General features: G+C 37.8%; 1 protein-coding gene across 4 annotated transcripts in view; it reads left to right on the top strand.

Moving 5' to 3' along the window:
- The window catches only part of LOC136874066 (steroidogenic acute regulatory protein-like), a 158,812-nt gene that overhangs the window by 30,466 nt on the left and 104,068 nt on the right, over window positions 1-24,278 (top strand). For all 4 annotated transcript variants that reach the window (XM_067147588.2, XM_067147586.2, XM_067147587.2 and 1 more), the window contains 2 exons: window positions 2,919-3,103; window positions 21,123-21,203. In XM_067147588.2, the coding sequence (XP_067003689.2) occupies window positions 2,939-3,103; window positions 21,123-21,203 (246 nt within the window). In that variant the 5' untranslated portion in view covers window positions 2,919-2,938. The remainder of the gene's footprint in view (window positions 1-2,918; window positions 3,104-21,122; window positions 21,204-24,278) is intronic.

Below are 24,278 nucleotides of genomic sequence, written 5' to 3'. Positions count from 1 at the left end.
TTTTCCGTGGTTTCCCATTTTCATACCAGGCAAATGCTGGGGCTGTACCTTAATTAAGGCCACGGCCGCTTCCTTCCAACTCCTAGGCCTTTCCTATCCCATCGTCGCCATAAGACCTATCTGTGTTGGTGTGACGTAAAGCCCCTAGCAAAAAAAAAAAAAAAAAAAAAAGCTTTTGGCTGACTTGCTCTTTTATTCGTTTATTTGTTTGCTTATAGGGGGGAGATGATTTATTACTGCAAATAATAATCATTGGGTTCCCAAATTTATGGTTTACCAGCAGTGGGCAGAGCAAGCAGATCAGTATTTCTTTTACAAAATGTTGAAAACTGTTGTATAACTCAAGATAAATGTAGCATTCGATTTGATAAATTGACATAATTATCAGATCTTCATCAATGCAGGGTTCTCCAGGAGCATAGATAGTCCCATACTATTCCCATTGATCCCCATGTGACAGGTATCACAATGTTCAAAATGCTTTTCTGTGGTAAATTGAACCCTTTCTAGAACTGTGTGAAGAAAGATGGTATGTGCCCCTAGCATTAGCCTAATAACCTTGATCTCCAGGTGGTAATTGTCCTTGTCAAAAGGTACTGTAGGAATAGAAGCATTCCTTTTCTCAACTTCTACTTCTTTAGCCTGTCCTCTACGATTTTCGGATCGGATAGTTTGGTCAATTGCATAGCCTTAATTGTTGATGTTGAATGCTATTGTATGAATACACCTTGTGCTGTCAGCAGATAATATACGTGGACCTTTTGTACACATTAAAGCCCTTCCTCTGCAGTTCATTGGCAATTAAAGATTGGATTTTATGATATTGGGAGTTTCTCAGTACTTCACAGTACAAGCATTTTCCAAGGACATGAGCCAGTGTTTCTTCTCTCTAGTGCATCGTCGACAGAGGTTGCCATCCAAAGATCTTCCTAGAACAGTCCTGATTGGGTGACGTTAGCTGTTATTTCTAACTACTCCACACCATTCGCTTCAGGAAAGAACTTTTTAATTTCTGATCTAACTGTTGGTGGGTGTATATTCTTTATAAAGGTCCATACCAATGCCCACACCCGATTGCCATTTTGCATTCTCTTATTTCCCAACAAACTTTTGTCATATCAGTTAAGCTGCTTTGCTGGTTTGTCACGTGATTGTTGTTAGTAATCTTATTCACTAAAATGACCGAGACCAAAATTGTAGTTAATAGTGTAGATGTGGAAGAATCTGCAGTCGCTTAAGTGCGGCCAGTATCCAGTAATCAGGAGATCGTGGGTTCGAGCCCCACTGTCGGCAGCCCTGAAGATGGTTTTCCGTGGTTTCCCATTTTCACACCAGGCAAATGCCGGGGCTGTACCTTAATTAAGGCCACGGCCGCTTCCTTCCACTTCCTAGGCCTTTCCTATCCCATCGTCACCAAAGACCTATCTGTGTCGGTGCGACGTTAAACAAATAGCAAAAAAAAAACCCACACATTTGCGTTTGTCATCAGGACGCAGAACTTGTAACAGCTATAATTTGTACGGCTTCATAACCAACTGACGTCTCAAAAAAACACCAAATTGATGTTGTAGGCAGTTGTAACTCCCGACTGGCATGATGAGTTGATGTTGAAGGACTACGTTGGAAAGCAGTTTCAATTCATGCAACATTTTCTTCAGGAACACGAGGACAGCCAGCACTCTTTCCTTTACATACACATCCTGTATCTACAAACTGTCGATACCATCTGCGAAGGTTCCACCCATTCGGAGGATCAATTTGGTACCTCAACCTGAAACGTCTTTGCACTGTAATCACGGAATTACACTTCTACTGCGGAGTACCATTTGAAACATATGACGGTTACCAAGCAAAACAGAAGACAACTGACATCAAGCAGCTATTAATATAAACTAGACGATGTATTCGTTTCTACAATAGCTGAGCCGAGGTGCAGCGATCGATAGTTTGGATAAAATAATACTTTGTAATACGTATATTCTTTTTGAAACACCCTGTATTTACCTTTTTGTTTTGTTTTGTTTTGTTTTGTTTTGTTTTGTTTTGTTTTGTTTTGTTTTGTTTTGTTTTGTTTTGTTTTGTTTTGTTTTGTTTTGTTTTGTTTGTAAAAGTTTTCTCTGAATAACAGTTCAAATGGGACCACACACCTCATGCCAGTAAGTATTTTACGAGTAGGAAAGTAAAGGAAAAAATAGAAAGAACATTAGCATACAGTTCAGAATATTTTCGTATTGTATTTTTGGGACATTAGTCCATTGACTTGGTTTGATGCAGCCCTCCATTCCTCCCTATCCTGTGCTAACCTTTCCGTTTCTATATATAACTACTACATCCTTCCAGTTTTACAAGATAGTTGTATTACCTATAGATATGCAAGACTTGAGTTGGAAGTTGGGAGTTGATAATGTCTTACAGCATCTAATGGAGTTGCTTGAAGTGGAAGCATAATACATTACTCCCTGTTTCATGAGTCATTCTTTTATTTCAAAAGAATTGAAAAGAACTCTTTTTATTTTTATTTTTACACATGTATAAAGAAAAAGTGGGTAATAGTAAGGTTATTAATAAATGCAGTGCTGTATTTAGTTTGACATATGTAATGTTCAAATTATGGGAGAATCTAATACAGTGATCAGAAAAACAAGTGGATCACTTATCTAATACAGCCATTATTATTAAATCTGGGGATGTTTTTGAAGTGTTTTATCTTGGTTTGGACTCTTCCTTCTCCCTATAAATGATTACAAAACATTATCCCTTTCCATCTGCTAAGCCAGCTTAATTTAAGAGTACCGGTATAATGATTCAATCGTCAATTTTCAAGTTTTTAAGTTTTGTGACAGGATATTAATGTGGAATATTCATCTGGTGGTTATATGGTGTTTCAGTGCAGTTTTATAGTTGTTATCTTGTTGCAGATTATAGTATCAATTCCCCAATGGAGCCAGTTTACAATCAGGACATCATCACTGGCTCCAGGGATGAGGGAAGAATGTCTGTCATCAGTGATGAGGGAAGAATATCTGTGGTGCGACGATTCTTTTGCTTATTTGTGACATTTGATCTCCTGTTCATTGTCCTCATGTGGCTCATATGTATCATGGTAAGTGTTCTAGCTACAATTTTCTCTCTACTAATTTAATATTTACCTTTTTTTGTTTTGTTTATGAAAGTTTTCTCTGAATAACAGTTCAAATGGGACCACACACCTCATGCCGGTACAAATGTTTTACAAGTAGCAAAGTAAAGGAAAGAATAGAACATTAGCATACAGTTCAGAATATTTTCATATTGTATGGTTTGGGTCATTAGTCCATTGACTTGGTTTGATGCAGCCCTGCATGCCACCCTATCTGGTGCTGACCTTTTCATTTCTACATAACTACTACATCCTTCATCTACTCTGTTTGCCATATTCATGCCTTGGTCAACCCCCACCATTCTTACCACCTATACTTCCCTAAAAGAACTCAGCAAGTCCCAGGTGTCTTCAGATGTGGGACCGATGACCTACATGTTAGGCCCTTATAAACAACAAGCATCATCAACTCTTAAGATGTGTCCCAGCATTCATCTCTTCTTCTGGTCAAATTTTTCCAAATTTTTTTTCTCTCACCACATTGATTCAGTACTTCATCATTCTTGATTCAGTCTAACATTTTGCCTAGAACATTCTTCTGTAACATATATCCAGTTTAAATAATTTGAGTTCAAACGCTAAAATTGCCAAAGCTTCTTTTCCATGATTTACAGTGCATTGTACATCTTTGAGGATTTATTCCATCAAATTTACAACTATACAGTACTCTGTGATTTTGAATTTTATCTGAATATTGTTTGTACTGTATATCTAATATTATTGTGTATTTTGTGTATGTATTTATAAAGTCTTGAAAAGTGTAATATTTGAATGTATTCTATTTTGAAATGTTCTTTAATGAAACATCACCAAATTGCTACCCTATGTCAATGCTAAGACACCTTTTGAGATAAGAGTATTTAAACATTTAGTTTCTACATTGTAATTCAGGATAACATGTAAGGAAACACTAAGATATTGTTCTTGGAGTGTGAACAAACTGGAATTCTAGATATCATGGTATAGAACCAGATAGTAGAGTAAGAACTATGCTATAAGTCTGTGTTTATATATCAAAATCTTTCCTTTTTCTAAGGCATCTTCTTCATATTGAACTAGTGCAGTGATATGTGTGCCCAATGCATTTTCCGACATGTTCTAAAATGGCATCAGAGTGGAGATATAGTCCACACAAGTCAGAACTATATAAAGTGAACTATAATTTAAAAGTTCACAGGAGGTCAAGATCAAGTAAAGAGCGCATAATTTCAGGGGCTATGAGTAGAGAACATAAAAATATCAAGTGGATTGTTTGAAAAGAAACAAGAAAATATGAATGTATTATTACACTAACTAATTTGCCGAGGTACTGGACGGACTCCGAAGATTTCAGCTGTGTGAAAAGAGAAAGATATTAGCCGATTTAAAGCAAATTACTAAAAAATTACTTGTCTTAAGAAGAAGATACGGCGTAATACAAAGTATTCAGTGCAGAGGAAAGGAATTGCAGTGTGAAATAAGGAGATTTGAATTAAATACATTCATCAACTGGTCAGACAAGGACCGCAATGACACATCAAAGCTTATTTGAGGATGGAGATCGGAGGATGGAAAATAGCCAAGAATTATTACCAAGACGGCAAGATTAAGAGATTCTTAAACCTTAAAGAACAGAATTATAATATAAAATTCTATACAAAAATTAAAGCAAAGATAAGACTGGAAATACACTGAACCCAGTGTTAAATATTTTGGGAATCGTCAGCTCAATAAGCAGATATAAGAGTATTAGTGAGATATTTGTTCTTCAAGAAACATTAAAATGAACTCTTACTTGTTGGGATTATTTTATGTTGACACTAGCGCAAGAGAGATGATCATGACTTGCCAAATTTGTGTTGGACCGACCTGGAGGTGAATATGTAACCGTCCAGCCAACTAACCTGATGTAGGAGAGGACTCCAGCTGATCCATAGTTTCCAGCCGGCCAAGGACTACAGCTGTAGTGCATATAGCTACAAAGTAGTCATAGCCAGAGAATGACAGGCTAAGTTTACTAAATTATAGTTCTTAATTAAGTTAGAATGTAGTAACCTCATGAAATTTATAGTAATTGTGAAGTATTTAAGATATCAAGTGACTCAGTGAAGTGCAATGATTGAATTAAGTATTACAAGGTTAAGTTGTGATAAAATCAATATCTCGAAGAAGTGATTATACATGTTTTGAGTGTATTATGATAGCTGTGGAATTTATGATTTGCGAGAATGAGTGTAGATTTCACATAGCAAAATGAGAGTATATGCACTTAATGGATTCCTTAAATGGGTTTGGAAGCTGAACATGCTTATTAATCATCATAATGAATTGATGTAGAAAGGAAGTGTAGATTGTAAGAGTTATTCCTTGCCGATGTACGTCATGAAGGGGTATCATGGAATACTAGAGGTTAAATATTATTCTATGAGATGAATTATGATCCATTGAAGTGAATATAGATTCAGTGAAGTTTAATACGACATGGGAATTGTGTTTTATACGAAGAGGTTATGATATGAAGGAAAGTGGTTATGTTGATATTTATAATTGAATGAATTGAGCGATATGTAGAAGTTAATGGAGTAATGAGAAGGAATTGAAATGAAATGTTATGAAAATAGATGCAGCAGAGACGTAATGATGGATGCTAAATATAATATTCATCTTCTGGATCAATTATAGGAAGCAAATACATAGAATGATTAATACTTAGTTGGAATATTGTAAGACAAGGTAGGCATGGCTAACCCAAACGTATATGTCAAAGCAAATGGTTCTTGCTACATTAAAATAAGGTTGTGTTGTTAAGAAATATCCATAGCAAATGTCATATAGGGATAATACATGAATCAAAAGATTAGATGTACGTGTGGCTGTGTTGAATAATATTGACGTCAGAGATAATATTGAGCTATCATATTAAAATTGAAAGGGGTCACTTAACTCTTCAACGCAAATAAGACTTCATGAAAAGTCAGATATGGAAGAAGAGGTCGAAATTATGGCTAATTAAGAATTAGTAGAGTTAGTAATGAGATTTAGATTAATTTTATTTTGGAAAGATATGTGATAATTTCAAATGCTCAAATATAGTAAGACTAGGATGGTAGGTGTCAAGATTATACGTGGCAATAGGTGTTGGTAACCTTAGCATGTCATTCAACAGAGATAAACAGAGATGAGGCAATATAAACTAAACAATATAGAATTCATAACTTGAAGAAAAACATTTAAATATGAATTATGTGTTATTTTAAACAGTGATATGATTGATTTTTAATTTAATCATTATTTAAATATTGTGATGAACTAATTCAATATTTAAATATCAAATGATGATATAAAAACAAGGTGTTAGTTCATATCAAGATTGAGTATGATTCATATTAAGTCAGTGCTGATATAAATGAAATCCATGGATAATGTTAATTTATTTTATGACTTATCAAACAAATATTTTAATGAGTTACTTTCTCTTTTCTTTTGCATTAAATTAGACTAATAAACTTGTTTTTTAGATTTTTATATGTGTGAGTAATTGATTTATAGGGTATTTTGTGGATTTTTGCGATTTCTGATGATACATGCGTTGGAAGAATATGCGGTAAGATGGATACGTTCATCCGGTATTGAATTATGTCTTACTAGCAAATGTACCCGTGCTTCGCTATGGTATTCTACATTGTATACGGATATCAAAGTAAATACTGTACGTGCAATAAATAAGATTGCTTTAAATTTGCATGTCTCTTAGCGTTATCTGAGAAATAGCATGGACAGGTCAGCATACATTGTTTCCAATGTAAAGTGCGGGTTGTGGAGTTGTGATGATAACGGCAGGCTCACTTGCCTAGTGCTATTCACAATCGAGTTGGGAAGTTTTCATTATAATTGCAGGCCCCATTGCCTACTGCGCGATCACAATTAATTTGGGGAGTTTTCGTTACAATGGCACGCCCCTTTTCCTACTTCCAGACAGATTACAATTGAGGAGTTTTTATTATAATGGCAGGCAACTTCCCTACTACCAGTCAAAATTGAGTTGTGCCATTATCATTATAATGACAGGCCTTTTTTCCTGCTGCCAGCTAGCTTACTACCAGTCGCACAGAGTTGGTGAGTTGCCGTTAAAATAGCAGGCCACTATGCCTAATGCTAGTCACATATTAGATGGGTACAATTGTTTATAATGGCGGGCACCCTGGCCTACAGCCAAACTCAATCGGATGGGGGAGTTTTGAACAAAATTGCATGCTCTCTTGCCTTCTGCAAGTGAAATAGAGAAGTGAATTATTCATTACATTGCTAGGCCCTCCTTACTACTGCCGATTACACAGGAGTTGGAGAAGGATCCCATTCCTACTGCCAGTCAAAGTCGTTGTGGGGAGTACTGATTACAGTAGCAGGCACACCCTTTCTCGATTGCTACAAATCAACATCAATGAATATATATAGATTGACATACGAAAGTATATGCATGTTTACAATAATGCAGACCTTCATTTACAGATTAACTGCTGCTAAATGGTACATCATATCGACAAAGGATTGTACCATAAGACGCAGTATTTATTTATTTATTTATTTATTTATTTATTTATTTATTGATGTCTTTATTTGTATTAAAATTAAAAATTAAATAATTGAAAAAGAGGTTCAACCTATTCAATACATAAAAGAAAGAAATGTAGTGATTACATTCTTATTTAATAGTAACTATAAATGGGACCGGTTTCGACCCTAGTCCAGGTCATCGTCAGCCGTAAAAACATGTAAAACAATGCATATGAAAAAGAAAAAGATTAAGTGAACTCTGGATCGGTATAAGATGAAACATAAATTAACGATGGGGGTAGAAATTGTGAGTCGCTTAAAAGAAAACAGTACGTAATATTAAGAATGGTAGTATGGCACACGCAATGATAGGCGAAGTCTCACAATGTTTATGAATATTGGAGAACTGTCAAATGGGTCAGTTTCCACACTCTGTTAGGCACAAAGTCACAATACTATCAAATAATATATGAAGATCATAAATAACTTGAAGTCGCGGTTTGCTTCTACAAATCTATTCGTCTGCGACTTCAAGTTATTTATGATCTTCATATATTATTTGATAGTGTTGTGACTTTGTGCCTAACAGAGTGTGGAAACTGACCCATTTGACAGTTCTCCAATATTCATAAACATTGTGAGACTTTGCCTATCATTGCGTGTGCCATACTACCATTCTTAATATTACGTACTGTTTTCTTTTAAGTGACTCACAATTTCTACCCCCATCGTTAATTTATGTTTCATCTTATACCGATCCAGAGTTCACTTAATCTTTTTCTTTTTCTTTTTCATATGCATTGTTTTACATGTTTTTACGGCTGACGATGACCTGGACTAGGGTCGAAACCGGTCCCATTTATAGTTACTATTAAATAAGAATGTAATCACTACATTTCTTTCTTTTATGTATTGAATAGGTTGAACCTCTTTTTCAATTATTTAATTTTTAATGTTAATACTTTAAATACGGAACAATGAAATTTTTATCTTTAAAAGTCTTTATTTGTGGCAAAGTTAGGGCTCTTGGCCCTCTCTTACACTTAACCACATTATGCGGCTATATACTGAATCCAAACTTAATATACTAACTTAACACAGTGTATATAATATAATAGTAATATAACTTGATATAGTCTAAAACTAAAAGATTACATCATAAGTCTAAAATTAGAAAAATAATAAATAAATTCAGTATTAACTACTCTAGGTGGAATTCATAAAATATAACAGTAATTTATGTAAACTTTTGGGAACTATTTACTCCAGACATTCACTCACACATTCACACATAACTACATGATATAGCCTACGTATTCAAGAAGAAATCTTTAGACTGTCTATTGAAGGTAATTAATGAGGAACAATTTCTAATTTCAGGGGGTAAAGCATTCCATATTCTAGCGCCCGACACAAGGAAAGAATTACTGTAGGTAGATGTATGATGTGGAGGTATTGCAATTGTTGACCCAGATCACGTGTCATGGTCATGATAGGAGGATAGAAAACGGAAATTACTGGAGAGATATTCAGGTATATTTTCAGTCAAGAGTCGATAGATAAGGGTTGATACATGGTGATTCCTCTGCTGCTCTACCTTTAACCAAGAAAGTCGTGCATAAAAAGGGGATACATGCGAGGCAAAATTCAATGAAAAGATAAATCTAATGCAGGAGTTTAAAGCTCTCTGCAATTTCGTATTTTGTTCACTGGTAGCATCCAGCAACACAACATCACAATAGTTAAAAATTGGAAGTATCAATGTTTGAACCAGTTTTATTTTTAAGTTGAGAGGTATTACGGTCTGGTGAATCATAAGGGGATGAAGTGATGAATGAACTTTCCTGCATACGTTAGTGACATGCTCATCCCAGTTTAAAGTTTCATTATAGTGACTCCAAGGCTTTTTACTGATTTACAGAGTGGGATAGCAATGCCATTTAGTTGAATGACTGGAATTTGTAGACTGTGTAGATAGGCAAGCAGTTTTCTCTGCCCTAGTATGATAGCTTGTGTTTTCGTTGGGTTGATGGAGAGAGAATTCTCAGCTGCATAACAGCTGATCTGCTCTAAGTTTTGGTTCATATTTTCAATAGCTGCATTTATCTCATTCACTTTTGTGTGGCAGTAAATTTGAAGGTCGTCGGCATAGAGATGGTAGTTGCAGTTTTTCAACTTAGAAGAGATGTCATTCAAATATAAAATAAATAACAGGGGGCCGAGTATAGAACCTTGTGGCACACCATTAACTTTCCACTCCGTTCTTTTATCATTCATGACAACACACTGGCGTCGGTTATGGAAGTAGGAAGCGAACAATTTGAGAGCAGCGTGGCTAAGATGGAAGGAATGCAATTTCGCTATTAATATGTCCGTACTGATAGTGTCAAAAGCACTGCTGAAGTCTAGGAGAATGAGCACGGTCACTTTACGTTCATCCATTGCTTTTCTTACGTTATCCGTAATTTTTAGAAGAGCAGTAGATGTACTATGTCCTTTTTTAAATCCAGATTGCAGGTGATCAAGTAACGAATGGTGCATCAAATATCGGAGCAGTTGTTCATGCATGATTTTTTCTAAGACTTTCAAAAGCGAAGAAAGTATACAGACAGGTCGATAGTCAGATGGAGAATTTGCTAGAGATTTTTTTGGTACTGGAAAAATTAAGGCATCCTTCCAAACAGTTGGGAAGTAGCCTTCCAAAAGACATGAGTTACATATATGGGTTAAAATTGGCAGTACTACATCTATCAAGGTAACGACGAAGGATATCGGGATGTCGTCCACTCCGATTGCTCGCGATTTGATTGATGTTAGTTTTCTTCTTACATCGTTTTCATTTACTTTACGAAATTTGAACAAAGGCCGTTGTGGCAACGGAGTAGATTGGAGAGAATTTATTGTTGTTTGTATAATATGAGGGTGGGTATTAACTATTTCTCTAGCAAAGTGGGCATTTAATTCATCTGGATTTATGTCATGCGTATTGGAGTTTGTAGTTTGCCTCCCAATACCTACGGATCTGAGTTGTTTCCAGGTACTTTTTGTGTTCAAGTTACTGGCTAATTGTTGGAAGTACGCATATTTTTTGTTTCTGATTATTTGTTTAACTTTATTTCTAAGCACACGGTAATTTTCAAAATCTTCAGTTGATAATGTCTGCTTGTAACATCTGTGTAGTGCATCTCGTTCAGCCATTGCGGACTTAATGTCATTTGATAACCATGGAGCAGCTTTGTGAGTCACCCTAGCAGTACGTTTAGGTACGTGTTTGTTATACAATCCCAACAATAATGTGTTAAACCTCTTTACTTTTTCGTCATTGTCAGTCAAGTACAGTATTTCGTCCCACGGGCAGAGATTAGCATCTTGTATCAATTGTTGAGGATTTAGCTTTTTCATGTCTCTATAGGTTATCCACTTCGGCTTTGTTTTGGGAACTTTAAAGAATAAGCTAAATATATGAGATCGTGGTATGATATATCAGGTACAGAAGTTTGTCCGTGTTTCAGTATTTTCTGAGGATTGTTTGTGATAAGTAAATCTATTAGAGTGTGTGAGGATCCGTTAGCCGTGTGCACGTGGTGAGTGGGGTTAAGTGGCAACACTGACATGTTACAAGAGGTAAATATGTTCTGTAAACGATATGCTTCAATGGAGTCTAATAACATGTTTGTGTTAAAGTCGCCAAATATGAGTACGTGTTCGTAGGTAGGTACGAGTCTTAGTAAATTTTCTTCGAAGTCGGTGAAGTTTCCTGCTTTTGGTGGTTTGTAAACAACTCCAATCAGTACTTTAGTCTTATCAACAGATAGTTCTACAAACATATATTCAGTTAAAGTGTCAGTAGATAATGTCGAAGTTTGCATAATCTTCCCTGTTAAATTGTTTTTGTAGTATAGAGCTACTCCTCCTCCACGGCGGTTCGGTCTATTGTGAAAAACTGCATTAAATCCTTCTATATTTACCGAGTTCAGAGGGACCAAGTCCTTCATCCAACTCTCACTAATTGCTACAACATTTACCATGCTTCCTTCAAAAATAGCTTTCAGCTCAGTGTGATGGGCAATTATAGACTGAGCATTGACATGGGCGCACAATAATGAGCGGGGAAAGGACGAGAATTCTCTCTCCCGGTGACTGCGGGCAGGGTGAGAGGGGTCAGGGAAAGAAAAGGGTGGGAGGGTTCAGTATCAAGGTGAAGGTTGTTTACCCTGCCCAGGGAGAAAGCTATGTTATTACCTGTGTTAGCCATAATCAAAAATAAACAGAGGGCAACTTACCATGGTTTCCTCTTGCCTACGTAAGCCACTTGAATCATTCAAACATTCACTCACACTAAACTTATAATTAAAACGTAAATCCATGAGTCAGGTATTCTACTAATCACCTAGCCCTGAAATAACAGCATTTAGTTCCGCTTTAGTGGTCACAGTGAATTTGTTTTCGTTTTTGCCTAGAACTACGATTCTTCCTTCCTGGGTCCAAACGTTACACACTCCGAGCTGATCTCGGGCTCGATTTAACAGATCTTTTCTAGAAGCAGTCAATGACTCCGTCACCAATAGTTTGGTGCCTTTGAAGAGCTTCTTAGCGCGCCAGACACGATCGCGAACATGAAACCGGACGAATTTGACTATAATCGGCCTCGATGTCATCCATCGATAATTCCACTTGTAGCTTGCCTCCCAATACCTACGGATCTGAGTTGTTTCCAGGTACTTTTTGTGTTCAAGTTACTGGCTAATTGTTGGAAGTACGCATTTATTGTCTCTATCACTTTGACATAGACATTCTCAGCCGGTTCTTCTTTCACCCCGTGTATGAGTAGACAGTTCCATATACTGTATTGTTCGGCTTCGTCAGCCCTGGCTTCGTGCTGGTCAAGACGCTGTTGAACAACTAGTAACTCCTCCTTTACATAAGAAATTTCCGCCGAGATGTACTGGCGAAAGTCTTTGAACTCGGAACAGAGGGAAGACAGATTTTCATCGGTGCGGTCGTTAGTGTTGGCAGCCCTGCTAGCACTGGCTGATGCCAACTGTTCCAAGCGAGCTTGGAACTCATCATTTAGTGACATAATATGATATTTTCTCACATCTCATCTATTCATGGGTCAGATTGAGTTAGAAACTATAAATAGGGTGAAATTTGTGTAAGATTATCTTACATTGCATTACTTTTCGGATAATTATGTGACATAGCATTTGGTTCCCATAGGGGGTACTGGGTGGGCCAACGTTCGTGTAGAGTTTGAAGATTCTATCTTTTCCGTAAGTGATTGAAAGTATGAATTATGCATGTAAAAAGTCCAAATTTACTTAAAATCGAGAAATAGAGATAAATCTAACATATAGAAGAAGTCATAAGACCAAGACTGAAAATCACTCCAAATTGAACTGAGATTGTGCCATCCGTTATGTGATAGGACTTCCCGTTTGTCCCATGAAACACCTCAAAACGAAGGTTTGCACCATCATTAAAATTGCCTCCATATTTTCATATTCTTCGGGGATAAAAAGTGAAAAATTTAAAGATCTTGGAAGTTTTCCGTCCATTACAGGCTAAAACGTATAATTTTGCTTAATTTCAATTTTCAAGCTCATGTGGTAGATTGTGCCACAATCTTGATTTTGGGCGAGGAGGGTAAAATTTAGGACTTTCAGGAAACTATAGCTAAATAATATGCAGATGGTCATTATTACCCCTTAAACGGAAATCTGCATGAAAATTTTACCAAAATAGTCAATACACAGACACACGGTCGTTACGATTTGATCTATATAGATAAGGAATTGCTCCACATACAACACCTTTTGGGCTATGTCTGCTGGACTTAGCCTGAGAAACCGACCTTTCATGATATCTCCCTTACTAATCCTCCTGACTCACCAAGGTGTCTGCTTTCACCAACAGCTGACTGCTGACACTGCCGTCCATCTCTTCTGTCTCCATTATCTCCGCTGATGATGTCTTGTGCTCAGTCACTGCAACTCCCTTCTTCCCCTCCCATTTCCAGCTTCAGTAGTTTCCCCGGGGTCCAAATTCGCAACCATTTCCTGTCTGCTGTAACCAAACACTTCCCTACTGTCTTTGCTCGCAGGCCCTGTGCTCTCGCCTTCCACATATGCTGTTTTAAGATTTATATCTGCTTCCTCTCACCCTTGTCTATCTGCCTTCAAATATATGTTTGAGCCTTTGAGATTCACTGCATTTCTTAATCAAATGTCTGCCATTAAGGTTGAAATCAATCTCATTTTCACTGGCCTATTCCCATTGTTCCTTCCTACTGTGTACAAGTCATCAATGTCCACTTCAGAGAAGTTCTTTTTCATCTTGTTTGCAATTATATCTACAACTTTCAGCACCAACTCCACTTTTTATTCTTTTTTATCTGGTAATCCATACACAAAAACATTCTTCCTTGTTGACTCCTGCATCGCCAGCCTTGTTTCTTTCTTCATTTCTGCCAATTCCTCTTCCAATGCACTCACCTTCTCTCTCAAACTTCCCACTTCTTCTTCTAAATCCGCTATCTTATCGTTTACCCCACCAATTTCTTCTTTTATAAAAAGTTTTAGGTCCTTCATCTCTCTTATGTGTGTGGATCGGTGTTCCTGCAACATTTCTTTAATCTCTTCTCCCTTACTTGCTTCCTTTATCACTCTTTATTTCTTCCAATTCCTCCCACCCAAATTGTCCTGAATTGGGACCTGAGTTCTTCTCTACTCCTCCCACCACCAACAACGTTGCTATCACCACCACACACAACATGATTTCTAACAGCCCCTTAGGAATGCTTTTATCTCTCCCTCCTTCCACTTCTCACTTCCTCCAGCACCACGTTGCTCCTTGCCAACACCCTATTCTTATCCTGTACTGCTGCACCGTTATTCCCATCATTCACTACTCGTTTCCACTGACACGTCTGCAATATATGCTGTCTTGATCACGATCGGATGGAATAAATAGTATAAGGCAACTATTGCTCCATCATCTTTTCTTTAAACCTTCATAACAAAATAATATCTGAAATGTCGAGCTATTCCTTGGAGCTTCAGTGCAGCTGTCAACGTAGCGCGGCGCTTGCAGTTGCTAACAGATATGTATATTTGTGATCAATTATGTGCAGACTGGTTATCAGATATACCTACGGTTATCAGATATAACTAGAGACAGTGAATTAGATATTCTAATTATGTGAGTGATTCTGACAGTGCTTTTGGTCCTTCTATTTCAAATCGTGGACAACAATCTCGTGTGTTGGAATACAGCAGAGACTCAGATGCACACAAGTCGAGTATAGATAGCACTTGTATTTAGTAGGTACAGATACAGTCAGCACCTTCTCAGAAGATAATCAAGTTCGTAATTTAAAAGTTTGAGGTCGATATCTAGAATAGTTTTTGCGTTACATGAGTTTGAGTGCAGCAGTGTAAATTTGTTCTTGTAGGCTTCACTACTCGATCAACAGGGGGTAGTGACCTCCGCTCGGACCCGGTCGCCAATGCGTTAAGAGCTAATCCAACACAAAAATTAACAATAAATTTACTTTTAAAGGGATCAGACATCAAGAAAAACTATAGCAAAAGGTATTGATATACTTTGCCAGCTAATCTTTCACAGAAGTTGCAGTGAGGATGCAATAATTTAAAGCACAAAAATAAGTACATCAATTTGGGTATGAAACTACATCAGAAGAAAATATAAATATCACTTATTAATGCCTTGCAGTACCAAACGTGCAAGCATGGTATCATGAATTTAAAATTTAGAATTTAAATAATATAAACCCAGAACCATATCTTTCAAGATATGCAAACGTATAATGAAGGGATTTACAAATTTAAACTTTCACTGATTTTACTTTTCATTACAACACAATTACGTGGTAGCCGTTCAAAGAGAAGTTGTAAAGAAAATTACATTTTCTTCACAACACAGTTTCGATAGTGACTCCAGTTGCAGGAAAATAAATATTACACATTAATCTTAGTTTCTTGAGAAAATCACCAGCTTACTTGAGTTGGAGTAAAGATTTAAAAATATTGCGAGGTGAAAAGCACAAAATGAGTAAGTAATGCTAACCAAAAAGAAAACTAAAACTTCACATCCGCTTCCGTGCCTGGGCTGGTAGGTAAACATGCCATAACCTTCATATAACACAAAGAGATGGCTCAGAAGTACCCACACTAAACATTAGCGACAAGTCAATACAGGATCAAATAAAATACCTATTTTGGTTAAGTTTATCAACAAAATCAATCTCTGTCCATATAATAGTCAGTTCCATAGGAAACAAATTGTATGTGCACTTCATAAAGTCTCAGGTTGAGCAAAAGTGACTATCACTAGCTTTTCATTAAGGTGGCTGTGTTTCACAGTGCAAATAAGAGTTTTGTAATGAAAAGTCACGTTTTTCTGATTCATATTCTGTGTAAAACTGGAGGTCGTGTGCTGATGAGTATATCAACAGTCATGTGAAACTACAAGCTACTGGGCAAGTTAGTCGTGCGGTTAGGGGTGCGCAGCTGTGAGCTCTCATCCGAGGGATAGTGGGATTTGAATCCCACTGTCGGCAGCCCTGAAGATGGTTTTTGGCGGTTTCCCATTTTTCACACCAGGCAAATGCTGGGGCTGTACCTTAAGGCCACGGCCGCTTCCTTCCCATTCCTAGGCCTTTCCTGTCCCATCGTCGCCATAAGACCTATCTGTCTCAGTGGGACGTTAAGCAAAAAAAAAAGAAAGAAAAAAAAAACTACAAGCTTGCTTGTTTGGTTACGTTAATAGGAAAAATGGCCTCCAAGGATATTAAAAAAAAACATAAAAATGCTTCTACTTTACAATTCCAAGCATTAACACTGTCTGAGAACTCGCTAAGCAAAACAATACTGGTGAACTCGATAGTGCTTTGAAGTAAATGAAACCAGGAAAAGCCACTGGCCTAGACAATATTGTATGGTAAGTGCTTTAATGCCCTCAAACATGAGATGCAGCAGGCTGGTTATAATTGCTGTTCAGCCAAATTGCTAAAGAGGCACAAGCACTTCACTGGCAGTAGATCACCATTGTAGACATCTTGTAAAAGAAGGCAAACTGCCGTCTTATCTGACTTCTGAGCCATACAGTGAAGATCTTTGAACACATTCTCGACAAGTATATCTGCAAGGTAGTCAAATTTACCGAAAATCAAGATAGTTTTGTAAAAAGAATTGCACCATAGTCGATGCAATCCATGCTGCAATCACTCTTAGAAATTGGTTATTATTATTTTGTCAGAGCATTGATGCAATATAAATATACATAAACATAACACAGCCTACATGTTGCAAGTTCATAAAATACATGGCACTTTACAGATATAATTCATGTGGTCACACAGAGTCCATTCAATAATCAGTAACAGTAATTCCCTCTTTGCTAGAAATTGATAATAGATACAGAATGACATATTGTAAAACAGTTCCTATATATTCAAATAAATTATGGTCACTGGGGAACACACTCCCATGGGGAAGTGGGATCATCGTGAAACTTTTGGCAGTCGTTTCTTATCTATTGAAATGAACACTCATGGTGGTACTATGCGGTGCAATTCGGTATGAGAATTGTGGGACGTCAAAGTTTGTGAAATATTCTTCAGCGTGCCTAGCACATGGGAAACTCTCCACCCAAACCAAATGCATCCAGTACTGAATTAGTCTCCAATGAAATGATGGTCAGTAATGAAGTAGATATAAATATTAAATTAAAAGTAACAGGAACAGTTTTAATAAATAAAAACAACTGATTGTGCTGAAAATCATTATTTTATAAGATTGGACGATACGAAGGCGGATCAAATATAAACAGGAATTTGAATGTACCGCTGCTGTTAATGAGGATTCTGAGGTGGTGCTTTGTCAGGATGTTGGTGGGGATGTCTGAAGAAGGGGTTTGCGAGTGCGAACGACAGTGGAGAGCTGGGCTGCTTTAGTACGCCGTGAGTAAGCAGAAGGTGCACAAGTCTGTTGCGTACCACATCATTATCAAATTTTCTGCAAAAGAGGGCACCAAACCTGAAATTTTGAAACAGTTTGGGGAAGAAACACTTTTGCAGACTCAAATGTATGAGTGGGCTAAACAATTTGTGGCAGGAAGAGGAACTGTGGAAAGTGAACCTCATGAAAGGAGACCGCAGAAAAGGATCATTGCAGACAACATTCTTGCAATTTGTGACATTATTGGTGAAGATCGGCAAATAAAAATTTTGCAAATTGTTTTAGCCGTAGGAATAAGTTATGGAAGTGTTCAAACCATCATCCAAGATGAACTCTATTTCAGAAAATTGTCTGCCAGTTCTTGTCTCCTCAACCACGTGCAAAAAACTTTACACCAGGAAGTTTGTCAAGAGACTCCTGCATAGCTGCGAGGAGGAAAAAGAGGATTTCTTGCTTCGTGGAGACAACTTAGGAAAGGATCGTAAGTTTTCGGGGATAAAGAGAGAAAGGAAAGCAGGTTATAAGGAACAGCAGTTACACAATTTATTTTAACAATATTAAGAATAAATAATCACATTAAAAGAAGCAAGAATTTTACAAACTTGAAAGGCATTAAGTAAGTGACTTTGAGCTTAACAACTATAGGTACTGCACATTGAATATTGAATGTAAATAAGACTGATGTCTTATTGAAACTAGAAAACATTTGACATAAGCCAAAATAAAACCATGTAAACTACATTGCAGGCTGACCAATGTCAAACCATAATTTAAGTTACAAAAGTTTTAATAACAGGAAAATATTAAAGTGAATTAAAGATTAAAGAAAACATTAAGTTTAAGTAGAGAAAAAAATGGTTGACAAAAGTTTAAAAAAAAAAAAACTATTTAACTAGATAGCAGGATCTTGAAAGAAGAGATTTTCTGTAATTTGTAGCGCTCCTCCAGGGAGAAAAAACCAAAGTGTAATAACATGGTTAAAAATCCAAAGAGCAGCATTTAGAGCCTACAGCCATAAAATGTTGATGTCTAGCAGAAGAAAAGAAACCGGGTGAACAGATCTTCACCGGCTGCTAGACAAACCAGTCGTCAGCAATATTTTAAAAGGAAGAGCCATGAGAACTGAATGCTACTGGCGAATGCGAAGAAAAGCAGACAAAATGCAGAGCTGCAACTGCCATCTGACGTGTTTCTGCATTGAACATGAAAAACTCTGCCACGCAGGTGGCAACTGAAGTTTATGCTAGCTGCTGTCTTGACATGTCGGCATGGCTTAGAGCTGCAGCGGGAGCACAAGCATGCGCTGGTGAGCGGTTGACCTTCTCATGGCTGAATTCAAGCTAGCGAGTCTCCTGCTAGCATTCTGTAGAGAGGTGGAATGTTGTAGAGGCAGAAGACGAAAAGTAGCGCTGGAAACTAACAATTAAGTTACTACAGAGAATAATAACAGAATACAAGAAGAGTACAGAAAAAATCTGAAAAAATGTCCTAAAGGAATATTAGTAATAACATTCAATAAATAATTGAGAAAGAATTAAATAATGAATTAAAAAGAATAACCAATCAAAGGGAAGACAGCGGTGAAAGATTACATCATCGGTACCAATCAGCGTAAAAGTTGCCGATGACGTGAGCAACATGTCCAGGTGATAGTAGCTAATAAGAAAATTAGGAATTAATTGCCACGGGGTCAGCATACCTGCCAAGAAATCACAGAAAATAGCTTTCATTAAACCTGTGACATGAACACACGCCAAGGGTGAACTTAAACTCTTCCAGATTGAAGAGCTACTTCAATCGAAAGCAAGTTTGAGGTAAGATTAGCATCAATAAATAACAAAGTTGATAAAAAATGAGAGGTATCTAAATTTAAATGTGTGAATATACATTTATCATCAAACTGTGAATATGTTTTTGTAAAGCATGAACCAAATCGTATTGTGACTTGAGATGAAACTTGGGTGCATCATTACACACCAGAGTCAAAGCAAGCAAGTATGGAGTGGCAGTGAAGAGACTAAGTATGTCTGTTCAAGGCCAAAACACGCCCATCTGCTGGAAAGATGCTTGGAATCGTTTTCTGGGACTCTGCGAGCATTTTGCCTGTGAATATTCTTCATGAACAAAGATCTATTAATGCAGCCTAATACTGTCTCCTTTTGAATGAACCAAAAGCTGCGTATCACAACAACCAATGCCGGCGATCGATCCAAAACGTCATTCTTCTCCATGACAATGCAAGGTAGCATACTGCCATTTTAACGTGGGAAAAACTGGAGGAAATTCGCTGGACACCTCTGGAACACCCTCCGTACAGTCCAGAATTTTTGTCCTGCAACTACCATTTGTTTGGACCACTCAAACAAGGCCTAGGAGGACAGCTGTTCGCTGATGATGCATGTATAGAAGAGTTCATGCGCATCTAGTGATGTCTTGGGATAATGTCTTGGCCTTCGATTTTTAGGAGTATGCAGCACTTCAGAAGGCGTATTAAGATCCACTGGACACACTTCTTTTGTTGCACTTTTCACAGTTGTCCTACCTACTTTTGAAGCGTCATAAACTCAATCCATCACTTTTGTAACAGGAAGAAGAGGCCCACCGTTATCATGCTTTTTCTCAAAATATAACAACTGATTTTTTTAAAAAGTCATCTCTGATAATCCGCTGGCCATGACACAGTAACAAAAACAAATGGCTTACACACACCGTGAACACATGCCCTTCATGCTGGCTAGAGAGCAACTGAGGCCACGTGTTTCTCTTCAAACAAGTGTCACCGCCGCACCAGGAGTACATGGGACTCATGGCGATGTGAACTGTGATTGGTGCTTGCTCTTAAATCTTAAATGTGGCACACCAATGATGCCAGGCATTGCAAACCATGATATTCTACCACTAGCAGAACTCTTAGTATTCTTTTCAGTAAAATAAATTTAAACAATAACATCAAATAAGTGAAGGGTGTTGGTTTCAGTGATTTAATATTAAAATCATACGGCACAGTGTAAATTCATAATAAGTGTTTTCAAGGTTATATCTATAGTTTCAAATCACCACAGGTTGGCAATACTGTTCTCTCCTCTCTTTTTTCTTTGTATGTCTGTTAAGTCTTCAGCCCAGAGGATGGCTGGATCCTCAAATAGCGCCAACAAAGGCTATACAGTTGTAACTCTACCTGCCCTATTAGTAGCACCTCTCATAACACCCAGATGCCGTAGTCGTACTACAGATATCATTATGTGCTAATGGAGTCTTTTTCTACCCATGATTCCAAGGTATTTTCTTCCACATGGTAATGCTTTGAAAACAAAAACAAAACAAAGAAATGAAATTTGCACCAGTAACACTTTATGAAGGAATCTTCCTCACATACCTACTTCCTTTTGTTAGCAGTTGGAAAATTAAGTTGTTACAAATTGTGATTTTGACATATTTTTGATGGTATGTTTCTCTTTTACTTGTTTCAGCTCAGTGGAGATGATGTGTTCTCTGCTCTTTCCAAGCAGGTAGTCCATTATAACATCCGTACTTCACTGTTTGATATTGTGGTGAGTTGATTTAACAGAATGATTCTTACTAATAATCATTATAGATAATGCCTTTATTTATGGTGAAGTCCTATGTATTAAGGTGTATTAAGATCCACTGGACACTTTTCTCAGTTGTCCTACCTACTTTTAAAGCATCACAAACTCAGTCCACCACTTTTGTAACAGGAAGAAGAGGCCTATGAAATCTGGAGTCGAGAAGTGTTTCAAATGGAGGTTGATAAATGTAAGGGGTTCCAGGAACAATGTACAAATGCCAAGACCACCTGGTTGGAGCAAATAAGGAGGGAACTCCGTGAAAGGGTGAAAGAATTCTGGTCTCGTCGCCGTAAGACCTATCTGTGTCGGTGCGACGTAAAGCAACTAGCAAAAAAAAAAATAAATAAATAAAATTAAAAAAAAAAAAAAAAAATCTGGGATGGGAAGAAAAGACAAATCGGTAAATCTGTTGTTTCCCGCAGTCCAAAGTAGGCCAAAATTGGAAGGAGAAAATGAAGAAAAAAATAAATCCCTCTCAGTACAAAAGGTGCCCCCAACATGATGGTGAAATCCTTTCTATTTTAAAATATTCCCATGTTATTTGGTCACTGGTATATTTAATAAGTTACCATAAATTATCATTGGGCCCTCTCAGTTTTAAAAGTTATGTTGTAATCAAGAGCAAGGTTTTGAATGCAAGTATCGATTCTCGGAGGTTTGCAAATGCATTATATTCAATTCTGTCCATCACTCATCACAAGCCATTAATTGTAAGGGGAAAAAATGTCATCCTACCTGAAGCAGTTTCGGTTTACTTGTGACCTAGAGTTCATCTGTGAAGCTCGTTGTGGCACTCACTGCACAAGCCAGTACAGGTGGGAAATTATACAAATTGTTTAAATGTTATGCTGTGCATATGAAACAACTGCTGTTTACATAAGGACATTTTAACACAAATGTAAAACTCCCAGTCTTATACTGTATTTGGACCAATACATTAATATGCCAAGACCTTCCATGGCTTTATACCAGGTGGTCCACCAGCCCCTTGCGATCTAGTCATATGCATACGTGACTTTTACTACAATTCTGAAATACATCAGTCCTTTTCCCTAAACCGGTGTAATATAATGAGATGTGTGGTTATGGGCTAGAAGACAGCTCGAACCTTGAGCGCCATTATTAATTCATTATGGTTACCTCGAATGAATCCATAACATGAGTGCAGATACGAAGAATACGTACCTTACAACAGGAGGTGCACACTCAGACCAGGAGCAGGTATTGTATAGGCTGGGAACTACACGCTACTTATCAAGCCTCGCAGTAGCTCACACGGCAATGACTCGGTGGGAGATGTGATAGTGGACAGTGCCCAAAGGTTCAAATCTCATGCAAGTTTTCTTTTTCTTTTTAGCACCAATTGCCTTGGATATGATAAGGTTACATGCTTGATAACTTCCACAGACTGGTGTGTTATAGCATAGGGTAAGGAGCTGGGTTTGACAAGGATGAGGTGGTGATGGTCTTTGGCTAGGAGGCACAGTGCCTCTATCAAGAATGCTATCCGGATAGACGACAACCGACAGGCATGACATTTTGAAATATGGAAAGACGTCTACAGGCTACTGCATCCCTGGAAAGGACGTAGCCTGTTTGAGATCATTCCGTGACGTCTGCTCACAATGAAATGAAATGGCATATGGCTTTTAGTACCGGGAGTGTCAGAGGACAAGTCTGGCTTGCCAAATGCAGGTCTTTTGATTTGACGCCCGTAGGCGACCCGTGCGTCGTGATGAGGATGAAATGATGATGAAGACGTCACATACACCCAGCCCCTGTGTCAGCGAAATGAACGAATTATGGTTAAAATTCCCGAACCTGCCAGAAATCGAACCCGAAACCCCTGTGACCAAAGGCCAGCACGCTGACCATTTAGCCATGGAGCCGGACGGCTCACAATGAAGAGGCTGTCTTGGATGCTATCTGGCATAATTCCCACACTAGTATATGGGCATAGGAGATGAATGTCAGCCAGGCGTCTGTCCTGCAGATATTGCATACCCAGTGGTTTCAACCATACCATATGCACTTTCACCAGGAGCTCCATGCTCATGATTTGGAAGCCCAGGTGGCGTTCTATCAATGGACCTACAACATGTGGACACTGATCCCGCCGTTTTAGTGACCATCTTTTTTATGGACAAAGTGCAGTTTTACGACAGTGGAACTGTTAATGATATAGCTGTTGATTCTCATAGGGAACCTGCTATATTTGTCCCAAATGAGTAAATGGTCCGTTATTGGACATTATAAATTTTCCCATCCGTCATGTCAGGAGAACATTATTTGCAGATTCTCTAAGGTGAAATACCACCGTTCTTGGAACCCGTGCCACTCCTTGACCACTGCAGGATGTGGTTTCAAAATGACGGGAGGGAAAATTTATAATGTCCAATAACACACCCTTTATAATGGTATATAAATTTACTAATTTGGGACAAATATTTCAGGTTCCCTATGTGAATCAACATCTATATCATTTTTGGTAATGAGACAAAGTCTCTCATAGTGCATTGGCACTGCCGGTGACTCCAAGTAGCCTGTGCAGTGGCCTCCACGGTATGCACTAGCTATGCGTCTTGGTGGGTGTGCTATTTACCAACTGATGAGCCCAACTTACCACACCGGGGCGAAACGCTGGCAACCAGGAATGAGTTAGCTGGAAAATTTATAATGTCTAATAACGGATTGTTTATATTTGTATAATGGAACTGTTAGTCACCATAATATGTATGACTGTAGTGTGGACGATCCCCATTGGGTATGGCGGGCAGCTTTCCAGGTACAGTATGCCATGAGCGTACGCTATGGCATCATGGATATTCACCTCATTGGTTTCCATTTCTTTGAGAAACCTCTGACAGGAGAAAGCTATTTGCAGATTCTCTAAGGTGAAATACCACCGTTCTTGGAACCCATGCCACCCTTGACCGCTGCAGGATGTGGTTTCAACATGACGGATGGGGGTCATCCGGAACCATCTCCTTGTGATATATCCTGATAAATGGATAGGAAGGGGAGGACCTGATCCCT

This window comes from Anabrus simplex, chromosome 5, assembly GCF_040414725.1.
Source record: "Anabrus simplex isolate iqAnaSimp1 chromosome 5, ASM4041472v1, whole genome shotgun sequence".
NCBI classification, from domain to species: Eukaryota; Metazoa; Arthropoda; class Insecta; order Orthoptera; family Tettigoniidae; genus Anabrus; species Anabrus simplex.
Note: the sequence above shows the minus strand (reverse complement) of the source record. Positions and strands in the feature narration are given on the sequence as shown.